The sequence below is a fragment of the Uloborus diversus genome, unplaced genomic scaffold (genome assembly GCF_026930045.1).
Source record: "Uloborus diversus isolate 005 unplaced genomic scaffold, Udiv.v.3.1 scaffold_753, whole genome shotgun sequence".
In the NCBI taxonomy this organism is placed as follows: Eukaryota; Metazoa; Arthropoda; class Arachnida; order Araneae; family Uloboridae; genus Uloborus; species Uloborus diversus.
Window position 1 is genome coordinate 1 of NW_026558960.1, and position 22484 is coordinate 22484.

The 22484-nt window shown below is 37.5% G+C and overlaps 1 protein-coding gene across 1 annotated transcript; it reads right to left on the reverse strand.

Annotated features, from left to right (window-relative positions):
* Positions 1-2936: 2936 nt before the first annotated feature.
* Positions 2937-18036, reverse strand: LOC129233865 (uncharacterized). Its single transcript, XM_054867796.1, has 7 exons — positions 17866-18036; positions 16863-16928; positions 13989-14066; positions 13707-13799; positions 8674-8739; positions 4602-4724; positions 2937-3635 (listed from the first exon to the last, which is right to left on the reverse strand). Exons 1-7 carry the CDS (start codon positions 18022-18024, stop codon positions 3306-3308), a joined length of 915 nt encoding a protein of 304 aa, XP_054723771.1. The 5' UTR covers positions 18025-18036; the 3' UTR covers positions 2937-3305.
* Between the last annotated feature and the right edge of the window lie 4448 nt (positions 18037-22484).

A 22484-nucleotide genomic window follows, 5' to 3' on the forward strand; every position in this document is an offset into this window, starting at 1 on the left:
GCTTTCTATCTTTTAGACATAGATTTCGCCAGCTCTTCAGCTGTTAACGTTCAAGGCTACTGATACTGTCTCCATACCCCCTTCAATAAGGCAACGAGTTCAATTTTGTTAGGGGACACGAGAACTTGAACTGCTTTCTTTAGATTTAACGGTACCACAAATTCTCGGATCGTATTGAGTTGCTTGACCAGTTTAATACCGAAATTCCTTTTTCTGTTTAAAATCTACGAGCCGATTTAGAGATGTGACACAGAGTAGAATCTTACTGAAAGATAAAATGTCTCGCTGAATGTGTCGCTGCTATGCTGCAGAGTAAAGTATCTCCCAGTATTATTGATAAACAGTGGAATTCACACATTGTTTTATTTTAAGATACATACCATTGCCGAATTCCAGCAGCCCTCATGCACCCACAAACCATAAAGGGTGTCTAAAATTTGAGAGAACGTCTTACACAAGATTTCTCATACGCTTTACATTTTAAACGAAAAAAACGAACATCTTTTTTGTTCGTAGATATTTCAAAAAAAGAATCATCACTGAATACAATACTTTTCCAACCGTGTTGCACCTGAATGAGTTCTCTTTGCTCCAGTAGAGTCGTCAGGTCCGGATCTGCGTAGCCGCAGACTCCGCAGTGCAGGAGGGCCCACGATCCTACGATCTTAAGGGGCTCACGGTTCAAGAAATTGGGGAAAAAATGAAAAAAAAAAAAAAAAAACAAGCACTAAGACACATTAACGTTGCAAATATGCACTGTCGGCCTCTGGGGAGAGGCCCTACAGATTTTGTTGCAGGGAGGCCCAAAATTTATAGATCCGGTACTGAGAGTAGTGCACGTTTCTACTTCATGTTTATATTTGTTCTTACTTCGTAGAGCCGCAATTGCAACTACAGCTTATGCAACCGTCCAAGTCTAGTTGGCGTGGACACGAAAACTATAGATTCTTCCCAACACTTATGGACGTAAGAAGCATTTTTCAACGATTATTTTGGACGATTCTCTTAAATTTGGGTTCATCTATACTAGTTGTTACAATTTTTCTACCTCATTTATTTCGGTTATTTTTCAGTTGGTCAAGCTTTCTGAATTCCTTTAAAATCTTTACATAATGAAGATTGTAAAACATTCATTTGAATTGAGTTGGATCTTTTTTCTAACTTAATGGTACAATACGTAACTTCGTTTTTTTCCTATTTATCACCTGGACGACCCATTTTGAGCAATACAAGGCTTTTAAAAGTGGGTAAAATTATGCGGGCGCATACTTGTGACAAATTATCGGTTAACAGGTATGCAAATCTTTTCGCTACTTTTTTAAATTCACATTGAATGAATAGAGTATTCTATTTTTTACCCATATAAAGAATCGATACAGTTTTACAATGAGTTAATGATTCAAAAGTTGTTAAAATAATGTCTGCGAAGTTAATGAAATTAATTTACCCATTCATGAACAACGTATTTTACTCTTTTTAGTTGGAATGCGTTCATTTTCCCCGACTCAGGGACAAGTTGTTCAAACAGTTCTAACAATCTATTATTTTGAATTTGGGTTGTATTATATAGCGTTAAATTTAAAGTTGAATACAATGCACTCTCACGTTCACTTACCTGTGATCAATCATCAGCCAATAGCAATGACATGCAATTTTTCTTGCATTCGTGATGAATCGTTTTATTAGTGTGCTCGTCCCTCTAGTTTGACATTTCACTAATTTTTCAGGTATCTTGAAACACTTCTCTTAAATGGCAAGTGCTCGTTTCTTTTACGTCCTATTGTAATTTGTTTATGGTTTCAATATTAAAGAAGTGCATCTTCTGATGCTTCAATGAAAAAATAAACATATCCTAAGACCAAGTTGTGTTTAAAAGGGTAGACTGAAAAATTGAATTATTTATTTATTTATTTATTTATTTTTGAATTTTTATTAGTCGGTCATGGTAGTTTGAGTACTGATGCTGTTCTGTTTGGGGTGTCGATTGAACAGCGACGTGCGGTCCGCCCAAGCAAACCAAGTAATGATTGAGCACTCCAAAAATGAAATAATTTTCATTTCGCATTTTTATGCTCATAAAAGACAGGAAATATGAATCATACGATATTTTTTGTCTTTTCTTCACTGGAATTAAAAAAAAAAAAAACATTTATGAGTCTCTCTAACAGCGATATCCCTGGAACACGTATTCTCAGGCAAAGAGAAAATAACACTACGACAAGTCAAACCCAAGCAAAAGGGGGAATTAAGGGGTGTTGCCATGACAACACAGTGTCGCCGTGGCTCCTATCCAGGTATAGGGGGTCGCTGTAGGCGCTTCATTAGATTCGAAACCAAGCAAGGAGTTCCAAGCTCGGAAGTAAACATTTCGTAGGAACGAAGAATCGAGGCTTGTATATATATATTTTTTTTTCTCTCATTTTTCGAAACGCCATGTGTTTGCTTATGTCTTTTCTATTTTCTGAAGAAGAAAATAGTTTCTGGCATTAATGCTAGTCATTTCAGTTGACTATTGCATGAATAATTAAAGCGTCATGAAAGATAATGCCAAGTAAGCAAAAGATATAATCCAACTCCAAAAAGTATTTTATGAGTAAAGTATGGGAAAAGAATACTTATGCAGAAACTTTTGTATTACACTGCAAAATCACATTAATCATTCGAGTAACAAATGTAAAGAATTCACAGAATTAAAATGTTTTAGTTAGTGCTTCGTTTTTTGAAAATAATTTAGAATATTTGGTGACACTTTAGAGTTTTAAATCTAATTTCGTTACTTTTTGGTCTTTATTCTCTCTTTAAACCTAAAGAAAATGTTTCTTTATAACGACAGCAACAGAAGCACAGCGTTGTTATGGCAAAGATTCTGGCTGCATTAGTTAGACTACAATCAACAACACAGAACAACAGCGGCCAACTTATACAGATGAGCCAAATTAACAAGATTTATTCATTGTTATTATATTTAATTAGCATAACAATTTTCTACAACATATAATTAAAATGATCCTGAGTCCTTTGTTTATTGATTATTTTCTTTGACGAATCAGCTGTCAACAACACTCACTTTTTATTCATAAGTATATTTCCTTCGCAGAATTTGATTATTGGTACCCATTGCCAATTGAAAGCGTAATAGCTGGGGCTCCAACTGCTAAGTTTTCTTTAGCAAAAGCTCAGATTTCGAACAGTAATTGTACAATGAGGTTCCTATGTACAAGACCAGCATTCTTGAAGGATTCCAAGTGTGCTTTCATTGTCTATAAATTAACTTTTTGGTTGAAAACAAAAAAGAACTCGCAATGTCAGCAAGTGGTTTCTTTCACTATGACGCATGGGTCCTGTAAGAACCGACTGACTCTTCGATGCCGCATGGGAGAGGTAGGCACGCTCATGAGAGCTTCTTCGGCCACTGGAGTCACCAGGAATCGAACCTTGTTGGCCGATTCTTGTTTTGCGGAAGGCCACAGTGTGTACGGGTTGTCGGATGTCATCAGGGATTGTCTGAGGACTGCCACGCTGCCTCGAATGCCGGATGTAGCCCTCTGCAGACTAGGGGACAGACTGTGCGTATATGGACGACGCAATTCTACGTCTTTAAAGGATGGATCTGGATGAACGTTTTGAGCACCATTCTGATACACGGGAAAAAAGAAAGAAATTGAATCATTATCAAATAACCTGTTTTTAAGAATTTCATTTAAAAAATAAATATTCTAAAATAAAAAAGGCATTGGACCATCGTTCAAAATAAAATACAAATCAATATTAATGTCAATAACGCATAAACGAAAAACTTTTGCATAAATGCAAAGACCTTCAAGGATTTGTATCTCTTTTCAGGGAAAAACTGAGATAACTAGAAAGTGAAGTATAGTTGGGACAAAGCTAACTTGGTAGCTTTATGTAAGCTACGCTGATCCTTATTACAGCATTGCGTTACTGCCAGGTTAGATTTTCCCTAAGTATATAGGAAAACCGTTGTTTTACCTTCTTAACTATTTTTTGCTTAAGCGCTGAAGAAGAAAAAAGACTTCTGGAGTCTTGAATCAGTATAAACGACTCTTATAAAAATCTTTTGTTTGGGAATCACTGAAACTTCTTTTGATTCATATTTCAGTCATAACACATTTAATTCAGCAAAAAATAGTGGATTTTCATTACTCTTATTTGATAAGGGCTTGTTTGGAGGGTTTATTGAATAATTTAAAAATCTGATTTAAAAAAATTTTGAAACATGTTCAAGAATTATACAACTTTTGAAGCATTTTTGGTCTTAAGTATCGGTTGGTCTAAATTTTGGTCTAAAACTACCGGAAAGTCTCATAAGCATTGCATAGTCGAGAACGAGAAAGTTGCAAAAAATTAGACCCTCGTCATTATTCAGCGCCCTCGATATAAACCGTGTTTAATTTTTGTTTCGAGAAAAACCAAGTTCATATCGTCCTTTCGTTACTAAAGATAAATCACAAGAGTTTTGAGCATTCACGAAGATCTTGAAGGATACGAAAGGACTATTAAAACCTTCAAACAAAGCAACTGCTGCAAATATTTTTGTGATTATTATTTTTACTACTAACGAGTCACTTAGGGATTTATACCTCGTGAGGGCTCAAAGAAGACCTCAACCAACTTCGGATTTCACTCTTCCGACGCACTGCAGGAGATGAGGTGGCTAAACTGGAAGGTGTTAGTGTCATGACGCTCAGTCGTTGACTCAAGGGCTGAAAAGGAAGGAAAAGCGATTACTTTCTGCAAACTTATTAGTAGTCAGTGTTAGTGATGATCAAATTCTTACTGTCCAGAAGTACCTTACAAAAATTTTAATTGATATTTACTTCCGTATAAGCTTTATTCGTCTATTAATTTCATTTTCCTTACTTTTTTTTAAAGTACTCAAAGAAATAGATGACATTCTCACATTGGTATTTTTTATTCTACTTGAAAGATAAAGTGAAACTCACATTATTTGGATGTGGTAAAAAGAACCTTGACCATAAAAGAATTCACTTCTTCCGAAATCTGTCAGTGAGAACTCAACTCCACACAACACTTCGCTTGTTCCCTCACTGCCTCTTCAAGAGGGAAGGAATCCTCACAAGCTTAAAGCACTCCTTTCCGGAACTTGGGTTTCCAATACCGAATTCCTGATCCCAAATGCCGCGGTTTCCCGCACTATATTTAGCGGGATTAATCCCGCAGGATTGAGAGCAAAATACCGCAAGATTTCCAATCCCGCAAATATTTTTCATAGAGACTTTGCCTATCTTTTCCAATCCTTTAACAGTATTTTCACAAACTTAATCTGAAGTTGGAATCACCTTCCTCAGGTCAAATTGGATACAGCAATACACAAATCAAATGGACATCGTTTCTGTCCGAAATTTGCAGTTCTTGAGCAAAATCCAAACATGACCCCCGGAATAAAAGAAAACTCTATTTTAGAAGGTGATGAAGTTTGTGGAGATCTTTTACTATTACTCACCATTATTTAATCTCATTAAAACAAACTGCATGGAGCCTCAGCACGCGTTTCATCAAGTGCATTATTTTTTGCGCAAAAATTCTTTCCCATCCCATACGAGCGATGCTTTGGTACGACGCATTGAATTTTTTTTTTTGGGCGCACTTTTGAGGACCAAACGACGATTGCTAATTGGGATGTGATTTTGCAGTACTCTATAATTTGCATACGGAGTTCGACAAAACTACCATTTCAAGTAACAAAGGTCGGCCTTTCTAAAAAGCACAATTTTTGCTATTTCACATTAAAATTTAATTCTTCGAAAAAATAGGTCAATCCCGCGGGATTGGTTTTGGCGCAGGGTTGGAAACGCTATCCCGAACCGAACACTACAAATAAGTGAATGGTACAAAATGATTTTTCTCTTCAAGAAAAGAAAAAAGAATTATCAAAATTTCAAAATTCCCATTGTTTGACAAAATATTCACGAAGATACAATGTAAGATAAATAACAAAGTCATGCAAAAAATCAATACAGGGATAAAATCTAGTAGTTAAGTGGAACAACATTCAGCAAAATTGAGTGCCATACTGAGAAACTAAACGATATTTTGCTTGAAATACATTTTTTTCAAACAATGGGGTCTTGCCAGTCGATAGCAAGCGAAGCGAAATCTTGAACTATTACTTGTTGAGTATTCCAAAACTTCAATTCATTCATGGATACTTGTAAAAATGTTGATGTGGAAATAATCAAATACATTGCTGTTGTATAGAACATGTAACATAAAAAACTGTAAATTACTAAGACGCTTAACAAGTGTCATCGATGCGTGGAAAGCATTCTTACAAATTTTCCGGAAGTTTTACGGTAAAAGTTACTGGCATCCATGTTGCCAGTAAATTTTACTGTAAAATCCTACTATACTGCAAAATTTTACTGTAGAAAAAACGAAAACGCTGTGGCTAGTTGTACTAAGTAAAAAGCACAAATTGCTCGCAGTGGGGTCTGTACCTCTGCCGTCGAGATTCGAGACCGCTTCGTTATCCACCATACCATGTGGGCACGGAAAGTGAACGAGAATGGAGAAATATATGACTCGCACCATAACTCACGTGGTGCACAAATTGGTGCTGCAATCACTTACTTTTTAGCGTAATTTACGGTAAAAATTTTCTGCACTGCAAACACTCCGTTTTACCGTTATAGTTAACTGAAAATCTTCCTGAATTTTTAACAGTGTACCAAAAGTGTCATCAGTCAATATGGTGTGATAGTTTGGAATTTCGCTGAATTTAAAAATAACGTAAAAACAACACATCTTATCGTATGTAAAAGATTTTTGAAAAAAACGTTCACTCTTTTAAGAATTCAAAGCAGATGACGAGAATGATAGCCTTTTTGATAGGCTGTTTGGTTTACTTTTGGTTTATGAGTCAACGAGTGCCAAAAATGGTTCTTGATTCTCACCTTAAGTATGTTATTTGCAAATGCATTACTCGTTTGTATAAAACTTTTAAATTCTATACGTAAATTGAGCCTTAGTATTAAAGAAAGTTATTTAGCAATTGGCACTTACGTATTAAGAGTTTTAAGGCTTTTTGTAAAACAGCTATTCATTATTAAGAGCGTACAGTAATTGGAAAAGCGAAACTATCTGACTGTTCTGCGCATGTTGTTTCAATTAATATCCACTCCTGTTTGTGAAAATTGCAATACCACGAAATACTTATGCGAGTGAGCTGAAAGTTGCAGGAAATGTAAAGTAGGGCATGATTTGCAAATGATTAGAATTGCAGACCGGTAGCGCAAGCGTATGCTGAGCAGCGCCTCTGAACGGCGCGGCGGATCGAATCGAATATAAATAGACGGCTGTAGCGAGGCGTGTATGATTATCGGTGGTTATATGCTAGAGTAAACGTTAACTGAGTCTTTACTATGCCTCTTCGACGAAAGAAAGCGAAATTTGAGCAAATTTCGGAGTTTGAACGGGGCAGAATCGTTGACCTTCGTGAAACTGGATTGTCTTATCGTGCAATAACCGCTCCTGTGCAGCGTAACAGCAGCACAATCATGCGTGTTTGGAAGCAGTGGACGGACTACGGTAGGACAGCTCGGAAATCCGGGAGTGGACCCCGAAATGTGACGTCAGCTCTCGATGACAGACACCTGGTGCGTATGGCGCTGAGGGACCGCACAGCTTCTTCTAGACAATTGGCAGCACAGTGGTCAACAGCTACAGGTGTTTCATTGTGTGCTTCATCAATTCGGAGACGTCTGCTGCAGCGTGGGCTGCGCGCAAGGATTCCTTTATACAGGATTCATCTCACTCAAAACCATCGCCGCCTGCGGCTACAATGGGCCAATGTGCATAGGAGCTGGCGTGCTGATTGGCAGCAGGTCGTCCTTTCTGACGAATCCCGCTTCAATTTGTGGCACCATGATGGCCAAATTCGTGTCAGGCGCTATGCCGGTGAACGGCACGTTTCGGAGTGCATTATCGAACGCCACACTGGACGAACACCCGGAGTTATGGTCTGGGGTACCATAGCATATCATGGACGATCACAATTGCGACGAATTGTGGACAATTTATACAGTACCAGATACATAGACGTAGTTTTACAGCCTCAAGCTATTCCTTTCCAGCAAGGAACGCCAGGGGCTGTATTTCAGCAGGATAATGCCCACCCACATGTCCCCAGGACTGTCAAATCCTACCTTGATTCGCAGCAGGTACAGCTTCTTCCTTGGCCTGCATATTCCCCGGATATGTCACCGATTGAACATGTGTGGGATTTCGTTGGGCGGCGTCTCGCTCGTGATCCTTGTCCTGTTGCTTCGACAGACGAACTTTGGTTGCGCATACGAACAATATGGAATAATCTTCCGCAGGCAGATATTCGAACTTTGTTTCACTCCATGCCGAGTCGTTACGGCGGCGAATTCATATGCGACGCGTGGTGGCCACACAAAATACTAATTTCTATCTCTCTTTATTGTTTGTTTGGTTTGAATATGTAATCATTTATTTCTACCATTGCCACTCAACTGTGTATTAAATTTCATTCAACTATGATGCTTCCTTCAAGGTGTTGCAATTTTCACAAACAGGAGTGTAGTTTATGATCAATTAGCTCGTTATTTCATACAGGAATGGAATTTTAAATAAATACATGTTTGCACGAATATGAAATAGATAACTCACTCTTGGATCAGCAACGCAGCTTACAGACCTAGCAACAGTTTGAAAGACTGGATCATTTTCTACATCCTAAAAGAGAGATTACATAATGTATTAAAGCATTAGATGCAGCATAAACTGGAAAGAGTTGTTATTACAAAGATGATATATTCAAGTGCCCATACTTGGAACCAGGGGCGGACTGGCCAGGCCGGCTAGTCGGGGATCCCCGACTGGGCCAACCGCCGGGTGGGCCACTTCAAGCATTTTTTTTTATTGAACTTAATACATTTAAATTCACACCTACCTTTTTTTAAAGTGTCATAATGAAAAAAATAAGAATTAAAAAAAATACATGTAATTCGTTTCTTTTATATGGAAAAAGTGTTTGGAAACAGTTTTATTTTCTTTTCCATCCTGAGCATGGACCAAAGTAAATAGCCGAAGTTCACACGTGGAATCTTTCCTCTCTTATCAACTTTCTCTCTAGTGTTTAGAGCTCTGGGGGCCATGGCTTCCACATTGAGGAAACGGTAGGGGACCAGAGAAATTGCGGTCATAGTGGCCTGAAAAAGGGCCCGGGACGAAAAAAGAGTGTTTAAAATTGTATATTTGTACGTCTATTAACAAAAATTGAAGGGGTCTGCACCATTAGACAAAGCGGCCCCGGCTCTACTATAAATGCGTAGGCCATGCTTTGGGGTACTGATACATGAGCAGGGGCATGTACGGGGGGGGGGGGGAGAAAGGACACCTGTTGGCCTGGTTTCGAGTCTGAAGGAGGTCCGAGATTTTTTAAATGGGGAATGAAATACATGTAGGGGCGTAGGGGTAAACAAGATAGAGGGGCGCCCGTAAACATCATTTGGGGCAGGCCCCAAAATTTCTGTGCACTCCCCTGGTATTCACTAGTTGTGGCAGATTTAACTAAATGATGTCAGTTGGCAAGATATTTCACTGATCTGTTGCAAGTTATCACTATACAAATATTTTCATCTCAGAATCGCATAAGCAAGCCTGAACTGCGATTAACTTAGAGGCGAAGCATGACCAAACATTTTGGGGGGCACCAGGGCTATCGTCAAGATAGGTGTTGCCCCCCCCCCCGTTTTTCAGAAATCGGATCACCAATTTCGTGATTATAAAATTAAAAAAAAAAAAAAAAAAACAGAAAGGAAACTTTCGCGATCTTAAGAAAATGGAGTAAAAATAATAAGTGAACAATTTGAATTTAGGTTTCAAAGAGCGTTTCGTTTTCGGCGAAATTTTGAAAACAAATGCAATCCTTGAATATTATTTAGGAACATACTAGGTTCTGCATTATGATTTACCTAACTGAGGGTCACTAAAACGAATGTTTCGAACATTTTTTTTAACCAAGCTTCAGTCAAATAAAAAGTGAATTGGTGAGTAAACATAACATCATAGGGGGCACTGACATAATTACATTTCTATCTTTTTTTTTTCTTTTGGGTTTTTTTCTTTTTAAATAAAAATATTGTGGAAATCGCAGTTAAATGGAGAAAAACATATTTGCTGCCAAATTACGTTTTAAACAGAGAAAAAGTTCTAACAGAGTAAGCGAGATTTAGAAAATGTCACGACTAGTCACACCAGTAGTTCTAAGTATTTCAATATAAAAACATAAAGAAAAAAAAACAAGAATTTTACATCAATATTCAAAAGCATGACATTTAAAACAAAAGAAAGTGAAAAGGTATCTTTGAAAAGAACCATATCAGTTCTAAATCTTGAAAGTTTTTTTGACGCGAGCCGCAAACGCTTGTATTTCAAACAAATAAAAACATATAAAGCTGGAAATTGAAACCTTCATTATGGAAAAATTACAGCAGTCAAATAATTTTGAAAAAGAAAAACTGATGGAGAGTAATCAAATAAAAAAGAGACATTGCCAAAAAAAAAAAAAAAAAGGAGGGAGAAAGTTCCCGAACGCTTCCCCTTCAACTGACGCTATCAAACCTAGCCTAAAAGAGTATTTTTGAAAATTTGGCTTTAAAAAAAGTCTTCGAACCCCACTTCTCTTCTCCTATCGCCATCAAAAATGGTCTAGAATTGCATAACGACTTCGATTTCAAGAAGCATCTAGGGGTGTCGCTATTCAAACTCTCGAAAAACAGCCCTGCCCCATCCCCTAAACATCGTCTAAAATTCCATTTTTAGGACTTTGAGTAAATTTCAAAGGTCCCCGAACCTTTCCTACTTCTATTATCACCAAGGACTGTCTAAAATTTCGCATTTATGGCTTAGATTCTGATAATATTTCTGGGAAGAGTCTCCGAATATAACCTGGTAATATCATTGAACTTCTTATACATGAGTCCTCTAGCCTGTTTTTCTGTCGCTATACGTGATTCTAATTATTCCTTTATCGAATTCCATGATTTACTCCTCATTTTAAAGCTTATTGGGTGTGCTAATGACGAAAAATGAATCAACGGTCTAAATATTGCCTTCTTTTTTTTTCTTTTGTCAAAAAAAAAAAGAAAAAAAATCTTTTTCTTATTTTTATTACACGTTACTGCACAGCTGAGAGCAAAGACACGTTGGCTCGGTCCGATAAAGCAGCGTACTAATAAGGGGAAGAAGGATTTGGGTTCAAATCTGGGTCAAACGATATCGTTTTGATGGGGTTTTTTTTCTTCAGCAGAATCCTTACCCAAGTTTCCATTGATATGCAAAATTGTACTCATAGCAGAATTCTAATGTTTCTTGTTGTTAAAATCAGGAAACAAAACATTCATTTTAACAGTCAATCGCAGTTTAACTTTTAAGACATTAGTAGTTAAAACAAAGTAGAATCGTGAATTTCAATTTATTTTGCTGCTTTACTACGCATTGGTTTAGTCTATAGCCTATCGTGGCTGCAATGAAATCAGAAAATTCTTCCTTTGAGTGCAAATGCTTCACGTGGATCAGTCAGTCATCTAAAATTGCGTTTCTGGAATTTCAATATCAGAAAATCATCGAAGACAGGCCTCGAACTTCTCCTCACAATAACATCAGCAAAGATGGTCTAAAACTGCGTTTTAACAACCAACTTCGAAAATGTTATGGGGGAACGTCCACTCCTTCCTCCCTAACGCCAACATAATTTAAAATAGCCTTAAATTTCGTTTAAGGGCTTGAATTTCGATTAATTACGAGGGTAAAGTTTCCGAAAACTACCTCTAGCATTAATGGAAGACGAATAAAATTGTTTCTGGATTTCCAATTTCATAAAATCGTCGATCCTCATGACGATATCAACCATGGCCCACAATTGCATATTTTAAATTGTTTATTTTTGAAAAATTTCTGGGAGTGCCCCCCCACCCCCCGATCTTCTCTCCCCAAAACATCTTTTAAGATCGTCTAAAGCTGTTTTTAAACTACAATTTTGAAAAATGTTCATGAGAGAACCTCCAAAACCCATACTCCTTTATGTAATTAGAGGGAAAATATAACAATTGTGTTTTTCAAGTTTCAATCTAGAAAAATTGCCGGGGAAATAACTCCCAGACCGCTTTTTATCCTAACATTAGCATAGATCAGATAAATAAACACCTTTGTGCTGAACAATAAAGTAAGAAAAAACATCAGAAAAGCACAAATCCGCAGCGAACTGCAGACACGTGTTTCGGCGTTCCCTGTGATGCCGAAACACAGTGTAGGTTTTTAGTTATTGTTATTTTTTTAGGGTGTAGACAGAGTAAAAACTTGGGGGGGGGGGGGGTCGCCAAAATAGTTAGTCTAAAAAAGGGATCGCTATGTCTAAAAGTTTGAGAACTCTTGCCCTATAGTAAGTAAACGTAGTTTAAAATTGAGTAGAGTATATTTCAGTTTTTAAATGCTTCCAAAAGAGATCACTGAGCCTCCTCCTCTCTCAAACGTGACCAATTTAGTTTTGCGTTTTTTAATATTTCAAAGTCGAAATGTTTTTGTGGAGAGCTCCTGATTCTTCCTTGTTCCATTAATTTTACCAAGGGTAACTTAAAATTGCATTTCTAAACCTTCCCATTTCGGAAAATTTCCGGGAAGAGCCCTCGATATTCTTTTGCACAGAGTAAAAATGACTTCAATTTGGAAAAAAAGGAAAAAAAAAACGTTAAGAAAACAAAATTGCGGGGGAACCCTTTTTTTCCCCTCTCCTCAACGATACCGAAAATTGCAGTTTTGACATCAAATTGAAAATATCCCTTGGAAGGGAATTAGAACCCCTTCTTTCTACTCTTTTCTTCTTATGCCTACATAGATCAACCAATTTCGAAAAATTTCTGAGGGAATTAACCTGATTCCTCCCTTTCCTCGTGTCCTTTCTATGTTGTTAGTATAGAAGCCTAAATATGAGCAATTTCACACTTATAGTATTCATTAGTATCCATTCCAGACCATTAGTATCCTTCTTTAAAGACACGTAAAAAATGTGTCAGTGTTAGCTATATTTTTCACAATTTTCTTTTTTTAGAACTTTAAAACTTGATTTACAAACTTAAAGAAAAATAGAAACTAGCGGTAGCTTAATGTCTTTGCTCTAGCCGGATAAATCGAGATCCGGTATTTAACTTTTTTAATTTACAGAGGTGGGCCAAAATACTCTTTTGCCGACTGGGCCAAAGTCAGCCAGTCCGCCCCTGCTTGGAACAGTACCCTAACTTAGGTATTGAACAATAACGATGACAACTTTGTATTGAAAACACTAAAATATTTTGGAACCAAAAGAAAACTTCGAGGTAAAGAAATATTCGAGTTATAAGACTTCTTATCGGGAGTTGACTAAATACTTTTTCCCTTTTTTTTTTCTTTTCTTTTCGTAGTTTTTTTTTTTTTCTTTTGGTTTAAAACTTAAAACAAAATTATTGGATTCGTTCCGCATTATTTTTTAATCCGACGTTATAACTCGTTCAACATTTTTTCCATGAGTTTATATAGGATAAGTGAGACCGTGCTGATTTTTTTCCCTTACGATAACATGGTTGTATTTATGTGAAATGATACAATTCGTTTCGCTTTTCAGCTCCTTCGTTCGTAAAACAAAAAATAACTAAGAGAAAGTATACCTGCATGATATCTTTAAGAGTTTCCAAACGAGTTAACGCAGCTTCGGCATCATCGCCACCTAATAAAGCATCTGGTTCCAAGCCGTTTAAAGTCTGAATAAAAAAAAAAATTTTATTTTGAAATTATTACCGTTACATAACCATTAAAAATCAAATTTGTTAATTTTTGAAAAATTCCTAGTTAGTCAATGCTACTAAGAAGAAAAAAACTAGTTTTTTTTTTAATTTTTTAGTATTTTAATTTGAAGAAAACAACAATTTAAAAAATACCTTAGTACTTACCGCCCATTCTGCTAGAAACTGTTGTCCAAGCTCTTCGGCTTCGGCTGCCGGCATGGATGTGTTATAATCTCGAGCAATCTGAACCAAGACAAATTTTAAACTAAGTGCATGATGGATTCACATAATTTTTTTTTTCTCGGAAAATGCATGCTCTTTGGAAGCATTCATTAATTACGTGAGGGTCCCGAGGGAAGATAGGTTGGAAAAATCTCTACATATCCTTACTTTGGGGGGAGGGGGGGAGGGGTCAAACCCATTATTACGCAATATTTTTCAAGTCGACATTGTATATTAGAAATCGCGTGGTCAAGTGGTTTGGCAGGGATTATATTTCATTTGCGTCTGGAAGGTAAAAAAAAGTAGAAGAATGAGCTGTTTTTTATTCCTTTTATAAGGAATGATTGGTGTAAAATATAATAAAATAATTGCATTATGTTTTATTTTTAACTAGTATCGTATCATATACAAAAAAAATACGTCGGAAAAACATTCAGTCCAAATTCCAACTTTTTAGTAAACATTTCTTTACACAAAAAGGTTTTAATTTAATGACAATTCCAGTGATGTAAGATTTGTTATTTTTTTATTTTGAAAAAACGAAATGGAATCTTACGTAAGAATAGGGGGAGGGGTTTGAAATGTCTTACGTACCCTTACATGGAGGTGGGGTGTCAAAAATTGTCAAACTCATCCTTACTTAATTAATGAATGGCCCCTTTTGTACAGCACTTGAATCGATAAATTAAATACCTAAGGCAAGCAAAAATTCACGCCTATTTTGAAAACTTAATACTAGACAAAATGAAGCGTCACGGGTTATAGCTTCCAAACGTTCAGGAGAACATAAATTTTATTAGCAAAGTAGCAAACATACAATCGACTTTCGATACGTCCACTTCTCTTGATTTTACGCCCATCTCGAAATTTTTACCAAGTTCGAAGCTTATGTAAGTTCAATTCAGTGATTTTTTTTAAATTCGATTTCGCAACTTGGAAGTTTCAGGAAACGATCTTTTAATGTTTCTAGATGCGCGTTAAATGCATCTAATACATTAAGTAAAGTACATAAATACTTCTGAATATCGTCAAATATCAACAATCACGTTGAAAACAAAACTTCTTGGGAACAACTCATCAGAGCTAGAGCCGCCTTTGTGAAAAAAAGAGTGGAGGAGACATATTGGACAACATTCATATTAGGGATATTGGTCTATTTTCATTTTATTAATTTAACCACATACGCCTTAAATAGTTTGCTACTTGCTTTTTAATCCAATGCTTATTTAAAAACAGTTCGTGCTCACTTATTCATTTTTTTTATCTTCAAGCTCCTTTTTCACAGTAGTAAAGCCAGGTTGGCAGCATGTAGCTGATTTGCGTACTAGGATACTGCACATACCCCTGTCCAAACACTCAGTTACTGTCGAGTCTCAGTGGATTAATGGAGGCAAAGCCGAAGTAGTGAAGCAGAAACCTCAATTAACATTTGAATGAATGAATGAATGAATGAGTACTGTCGAGTCTGATCTGCCCTTTCCTGTTGAGTTACAGACACGAAAACATGGATGTCTCTATCAAGTCTCCCCCCAAATGTGATTTGAGAAGTGCTATTTGTTTCTTGCATGAAGAAGGAAACAGGGCAGCGGAAATTCATGGAAGAATAATTCGTACACATGGAAACAACTTAATGAGTGCTAGTGTTATTTTTAAGTGGTGCTGAAAATTTAAAGAGGGCAGAACTCAAAGACGCCGTCAAAAATCACTTTCAACGTTCTATGAAAAGGCTATAAAAAAGCTTGTGCACAGGTACGACAAAATGCCCAAATCGTCAAGGTGATTATGTGGAGAAATAATATGCATTGTACTTTAGTTTCGATAGTTAAATCTTTTTTGTACATTTACCCGTTCTTTTTTACTTATATTCGCGAGTTAGTATTGTATTCGCGAAAAAATTTTCACCCAAAAATCGGCCTTAATTTCCATTTTGCTCACCCCCAAATGAATGTTGAGTTTTTTTTCCACCCGACCACACGTGGATACGTGCCTAGAAACGTACAGATACCCGAAATATCCATTTTGTCGATCCCCGAGTTAATTACAACGAGTTTTATCGTGACGTCTGTATGTACGTATGTATGTGCGTATGTGTGTATGTCGCATAACTCAACAACGGAATGTCCTAGAAAGTTGAAATTTGGTACGTAGACTCCTAATGGGTTCTAGTTGTGCACCTTTCTTTTTAGGTTGCATTCGGATGCTCCAAAGGGGGTCTTTTGCCCCTTTTTGAGGTGAAATCATTGTTAATTTCGATGTAATCTCAAGTTGTGTTATAATTTCGCGGACACTTGGCGATATATCGCCAGTCTTTTGGTAGCCAAGTTTGGTCGCCAACTTGGCGACAAATTTGGCCATTTTTTTTTTAAATTTTTTTATTTTTAAATCTGGTTTCAATTTGGTCACTGTTGGTGATATTTAGAGAGTAAACTATTGAATCATATTAAAACTGCCAGTAATGAGAAAATGACATTAAATTGGAGTAAAAGGAAGTCATGTGATGCACACATCAGCTCGTTTATAAACGGAACTTATAAAAAACAACCCTCGTACTATTTTTTTCTTTATTAGTTAATTTCTTCATTTACTTATTTATTTATGAAAGTTGTTATTATTATTATTGAGTTTAGCTACTCATGTTTTTAAAATATTTCAGACAGTTAAAAATCTAACCGAAATTCTAAAATACTCTCCAAATTACTAAGTTTGAGTTGTTATTCAAACATATAGCTTGAGATGCGAATACCTAACTTCAAAAATGTTAATCGATACTTGAAGGCATGAAATGAAATTCAAATTATACTGTGGCTTAATACTTACTTTGATGTCTTCCTTCCAAAACCTAGAAGTTTTTGCCATGTTTGTTATTGGGGCCACTTCTTTTATCTGTAAATAAAATTTGAAAGCTTGAAAATTCTAAATGTTGTAGTTCATGGTCTTGTTATAAATAAAAAGTGTTAAGCCTAAAAATTTTGCTTCATTTTGATCATGGAATGCGAAAACCTCCAAATAAACTACATATAATTTATGAAAATCGGGGGGGGGGGGGGGAGACAACTATAACGAGAGATTGTTTAAAATCCTTATATATATATAACAGCCAATGATCGAGTAACCCGCGTGTTTCAACAATGAAACTCGCGCCAAGGCATGATCATTGATAATATGTTTTGGTAATGTTTAATAAGGCTTTATTGTGACAAGACTAAACTCGATCCGGTAACTTAACAGTTTTACTGGTAAGACTGTGTCATTTCAGGGGAATGAAGAAACGAAAAAAGCGGTCAACTATGAACGCTATCTACTGGAGTTTAGGGTTAATCCACTGAAGTTAGGGTTACAATTTCAACTATCAAAATATCACCAAACAGTAATGGCTTTGTTCAAATGTAGAAGAGTAGAAGTAATTTTCACTCGTCATACCTTGACGGGCGACTTTCTGGTAATACTAAATATTGGATTTCCTCTTTGATTTGAAATTAAGGTAATTTCCTGAAGAAAGTCTACCGTCAGACTTATACGTGATAAGTTGCACGATAGAGTTCAGGCTTATGAGTTTTCGCACTGATATGATAGTTAGTGGTAAAATCAGAGTGATTTAGGACCATAGTTTGTGAAGCCTCCAACTGATAAGTCTGAAACTAAATTTTTATGCATTGGGAAAAGAGCTCATCGTAACCCAGAAACACGTGTATACAATATTATTTTGCAGTATAGCTATTGTAACGTTGGTTTGCTCAATAAATTGTCTCTGCATAAATGAAAATGCTTTGCTTCTTGCTGACATGATGCTGAAAGTCCACAAGTTCAGATTCGAACTTACCTTCAATACAACCAAAGCAGCCAAAAATATGCAGATGATGTTGATGAGTGCCAGTACGAGAGAAACCAGCCCCAGGACGGCGCATTCCCGGTCCATCTCCGGGAAATAATGAACTTCATAATCTATGGGGGGTACCAGGGAAGGTTTTAGCAGGCGCATGATGCCCTCGACACGAACCTATAAAATCAACACGAAACATTTTTCAGATTGTACTAGCACAACGATGTCCCTACTATATAGCATTGAATAATTAGGATTTAGTTTACGGAGATTCCATCGCAAGAGATTAACTCCTATTTTTGATGCACACTTTAGGTGTTTCCATTCATCAGGGGTGCCCACACCCCTAAGAGCAAGGGCGCACCCCCTCCCAAAAATCGCAAAGACCCCCCCCCACACAAAAAAGGGAACAATTCCCCTCAAAACAACTCCTCCCGTAAAAATCCAATCAATGGCGCACTCTCGCCATGACTCACCCCCTCCCCTTTGGTGGCACCCCTGCATTCACCCCCATAAATGTTGTTTTCTGGGGGAAATTAGAAACATCGGAAGTGGTCAGTTTTCTTACTTTTTGGAAATATTAAATTTTGATGTAAATTGCATTTTCGTGCGTGTTTTACTTAACTTTACCGCATAATTAAATTTTTCGTATGAAGCAGTGATCTGCAAAGGGATGTAAGTGGACACATTCAAGTTTTGAGTAAAACGCGTTTAAAGATTAAAGATAACGTCCTAGGTAGGCTTTCATTGATTTTTTTTTCCTAAACTATGCTGTATCAGAGTCAGCGAGTACCAAAGCGCGCTACTAGTAATATCTCTTGTACTAAAGACAGAGGAGAGGTTCCCCTACGTTTTAACCGACTTCAAAAAGGAGGCGGTTATCAGTTCATACCGTATGTATGTTTTTTTTTTTTTTTTGTTTGTCCACTCATAGCGTCCCACCTAGTGAACCGATTTTGATTATTCTTTTTTTAATGGATAGAGGATGGCTCAACTTAGGTCCCATTACTTCGTTTGACCATATTTGTTCTTTAGAATAAAAGTTATGGGCAAAAAACAGTAAATTTCCCTATTAAATGATTAAAATGATATTGTAGCGAAGTTCGCACTCTTCATCTGTAGATAACGGTGGCTCAGTGGTAGAATTCTCGTCTCCCACACGAGCGACCCGGGTTCAAATCCCGTTTAGGACAAACTGAACTTTACAAAAATTTCGTTTCTACTGTTTCCCGTATTTTCTCGAATGTTCTATTAATTTCTGTATCTTTTCAAGTTTGGAAAGTTCCAGCACTTTTTCAAGTTGTATATAAGGAGATGTAACGTTCATTCGTGGTTCTGAATAAAGATCTCGAGTTGAAACTAAAGAGTATTCGCTTCATTTGGCTTTCACATTGTCTTCGCTATCTTCATCTACGCGACAATATGAATCTCATTGTTATAAAAGTTTGGTGCCATATAACTGTAACATTAATAGTAATTGTAATGATAATTTTGAATAAAGGCTTTTCTAAAGCAATACAGTGATATAGAGCCGCACTTCTTACTAGGTAACTTCTTACTTTTACTGAAATATCTACATTTACACTAAAAAGAATGAAATAAAAAAATTTTGAAAAAAAAATAGAACCGACTTCAAAATTGCTCTAAAAAGTGAAAAATAATGTTACAAATTCTGTAAATAGTAATTATTGTAGGAACGTAACCTGTAAATAGTTTCCCGTAATGAATATACAACCCCTTTTTCATTCGGCTAAAGTATACGACCCCTATTTTCTTTCTTTTCATTGATAACGGTCTACTACTTTACAGAAGCGTGTGGAATATTTGAGAAATTTCTTTTCGGTGTATTTAAGCCGTTAGCGATGGATAAACAGTTAGTTTCGATTGAGATTTCGAACTGAGTGCATTTTTGCTCTGTTTATTGCGAGGCATTTCGCTGTGTTGTTTTCGTATTTGGAAGTAAATACGTGTGTAAACGTTGAGTTTACGGTGTTGTGTGATAATTGCTTAATTGCTGATGAATAATTTAGCAGTTGTTGAAGATCTTTCCTGTACATAGTGTAAATAAATTTCCTGTGTTTTTATCAAGAACTGTGTCTTCATTTCAAGAAAGTGGAAGTCGCACCGAATCCGTTACAATTGGCGCCCAACGTGGGGCTACTTCAGGACTTTCTTGCAGTAAGTGTGACTTTGGACATTTTTTTTTCATAAAGACTTTTTAAATTTGGACTTTATTTTTATGGTGATTACTCGCGCAATGGATGAACAATTAAAACAACTTCTGGAAGCAATTAATGCTGTGAAAAGTGACTTGAGCGAAAGTATGGCGGCTAATCAAGAACAATTAAAAAGTGATCTGACTGCAAGTATGTTGGCAAATCAAGACCAGTTAAAAAGCGATTTAACGGTGCTGAAAAAGGACTTAACGTCTAACCAAGAAGAAATTAAAAACGACCTTATTTCGGTAAAGACTGTGATGGAAAATAAATTTAATGACATAGAGCATCGAGTTGATGCTATTGAAGAAAAATTTGATACCGTTGAAAGCCGATTCAATGCTGTAGAAAATAAATTTGAAGATGAAGATAGAAGATTTCATCTACTTAAAGAAGAGATCTTTAAGGACGTGGAAAGGAGATTGGCGACCGCGGAAAGCAGCTCTGTACAGTTTGGCGCTCCCACATCGGTTGCTCGACCGTCCATTAAACTTGCCACATTTGATGGGAAAACTTCGTGGCAGGTTTACAAAACTCAATTCATGATAGTGGCGGAAGCGAACGGATGGGACTCTGCTACCAAGGCCTGTCATCTTGCAGCATCCCTGAGAGGTGACGCAGCGGACATTCTCCAGACCCTTCCGGACAGCCAGCGCCTGGATTTCGCCGCCCTCACATCTGCGTTGGAGCTTCGCTTCGGTGAGAAGTGCCAGAAAGATTTCAGCCGACTCCAGTTGAAGTCCCGTTTCCAGAAAACCGGGGAAACCCTGCAAGAGCTAGCGGCGGACGTCGAGAGATTGTCTCATCTTGCTTTTTGTGACTGTCCTGCGGATGTTCGAGACAACCTGGCACTCAACTACTACATCGACGGGGTTCGAGATCCGGAAATCCAGAAAGCTCTACGGATGGCGGATGTCAAAGACCTGAGTTCTGCTGTTGTGTATGCGATGAAGTTAGAGGCCGCCCAGCAAGCAACCCGCAAGGATCGCCATTCAATCCGCGGCGTGAAAACTGATGAGCCTGATCCGGTTTCGTCACGTTTTGCTGAACTGGAAAAGCAAATAAAAGAAATTGCAGGAATCCTCAAAAGGACTTCGGCTCCCAAGGACCATAATGGACAATCACTTAAGTGCTGGAAATGTGGTGGCGAGGGTCACTTACGAAGAAACTGTGAAGCTCGTCAAGAAACCAGAGGGAAGAGCACCTCTCCCTCGCAGGTCCAGGAAAACTAAGCCATGGCAATCTCGCGGGGCGGAGGTCGCCAAATTGGAATGAGCCCCATCTTAAAGTTTTCCAGATTTCATCGACGAGTGGCGGCAGTAATGGACTGTTTGTTTACGCATATGTAAACGGGTTTCCATGCGAACTGATTATTGACACTGAAGCCAATGTTACGATCATTAGAACAGATGTGGCTCGTCAATTTGGACTCAACATTCTGTGGACGCCGCCCTGCGTTACCCTCCAAACTGTGACAGGTGACAAGATCGAGATTGAAGGTAAAGTGAACTTAGAAATTGTGTTTGGAAATGCCATTTACCATCATACCGCATTCGTTGCTGCTATCATAGACCCCTTCATTCTCGGATTGGACTTTTTAAAGAAGTATGACTTCAACCTCGACTTCAAGACTAACGAGCTGCACTCGACGAGAGAAGACATAGCAGGCTTTCCCGCAGAAAGTGATGTAAAATCCGCTCATCAAATAATTGCCCAAACAGATTTATCAATTCCCTCAAGGTCAGAATCATTAATACCCGGCTCCATTGAAGAAAGCAATAGTTTTAGTTTTGGACTCATTGAATACCCCAACTTAAGCAATAACCCAAAAGGAGTGCTGGTAGCATCTACGCTTGTGGACCTTTCTAAGGATGTAATTCCTGTGAGAGTCGCCAACGTGAGTGAAAGGCCAAGGAATATCCGGAAAGGCGAAGTGTTAGCAACTTGTACTCCCGTAAACTGCATCATTAGAAGAATCAATTCCCCCGAGACTGTGTCTTCTGAGTCCTTAACATCGAAGTTAATTGGGAGTGCACCCTTATCGAAGGATCAAAGAACTGCTGCGGAACAATTGGTGGACGACTTCAAGCATCTGTTTTCATCTACATCGGAGGATGTTGGCCGTACGAATTTAACGCAGCATAGGATTTACACTGGAGAACACCCCCCTATTAAACAGCATCCAAGACGACTACCGTTCGCTAAGAAGGAAGAGGTTGAAACCCTTCTGAAAGAGATGAAGGAGAATGATGTAATCGAACCTTCATCCAGTCCTTGGGCCTCTCCCATCGTCTTGGTCCGAAAGAAAGATGGCTCCACCAGATTTTGTGTCGATTACCGACGACTGAATGAAATCACCAAGAAAGACAGTTACCCTCTTCCACGGATAGACGACACCTTGGA

Coding starts and splice junctions, on each gene's coding strand:
- LOC129233865 (XM_054867796.1), bottom strand. CDS start 18,024: ATGCGCCTGCTAAAACCTTCCCTGGTACCCCCCATAGATTATGAAGTT. Junction 13,800..13,988: donor AGTTTCTAGCAGAATGGGCG/GTAAGTACTAAG, acceptor TTTTTTATTCAG/ACTTTAAACGGCTTGGAACC. Junction 3,636..4,601: donor CTTCTTTGAGCCCTCACGAG/GTATAAATCCCT, acceptor CCCGTGTATCAG/AATGGTGCTCAAAACGTTCA.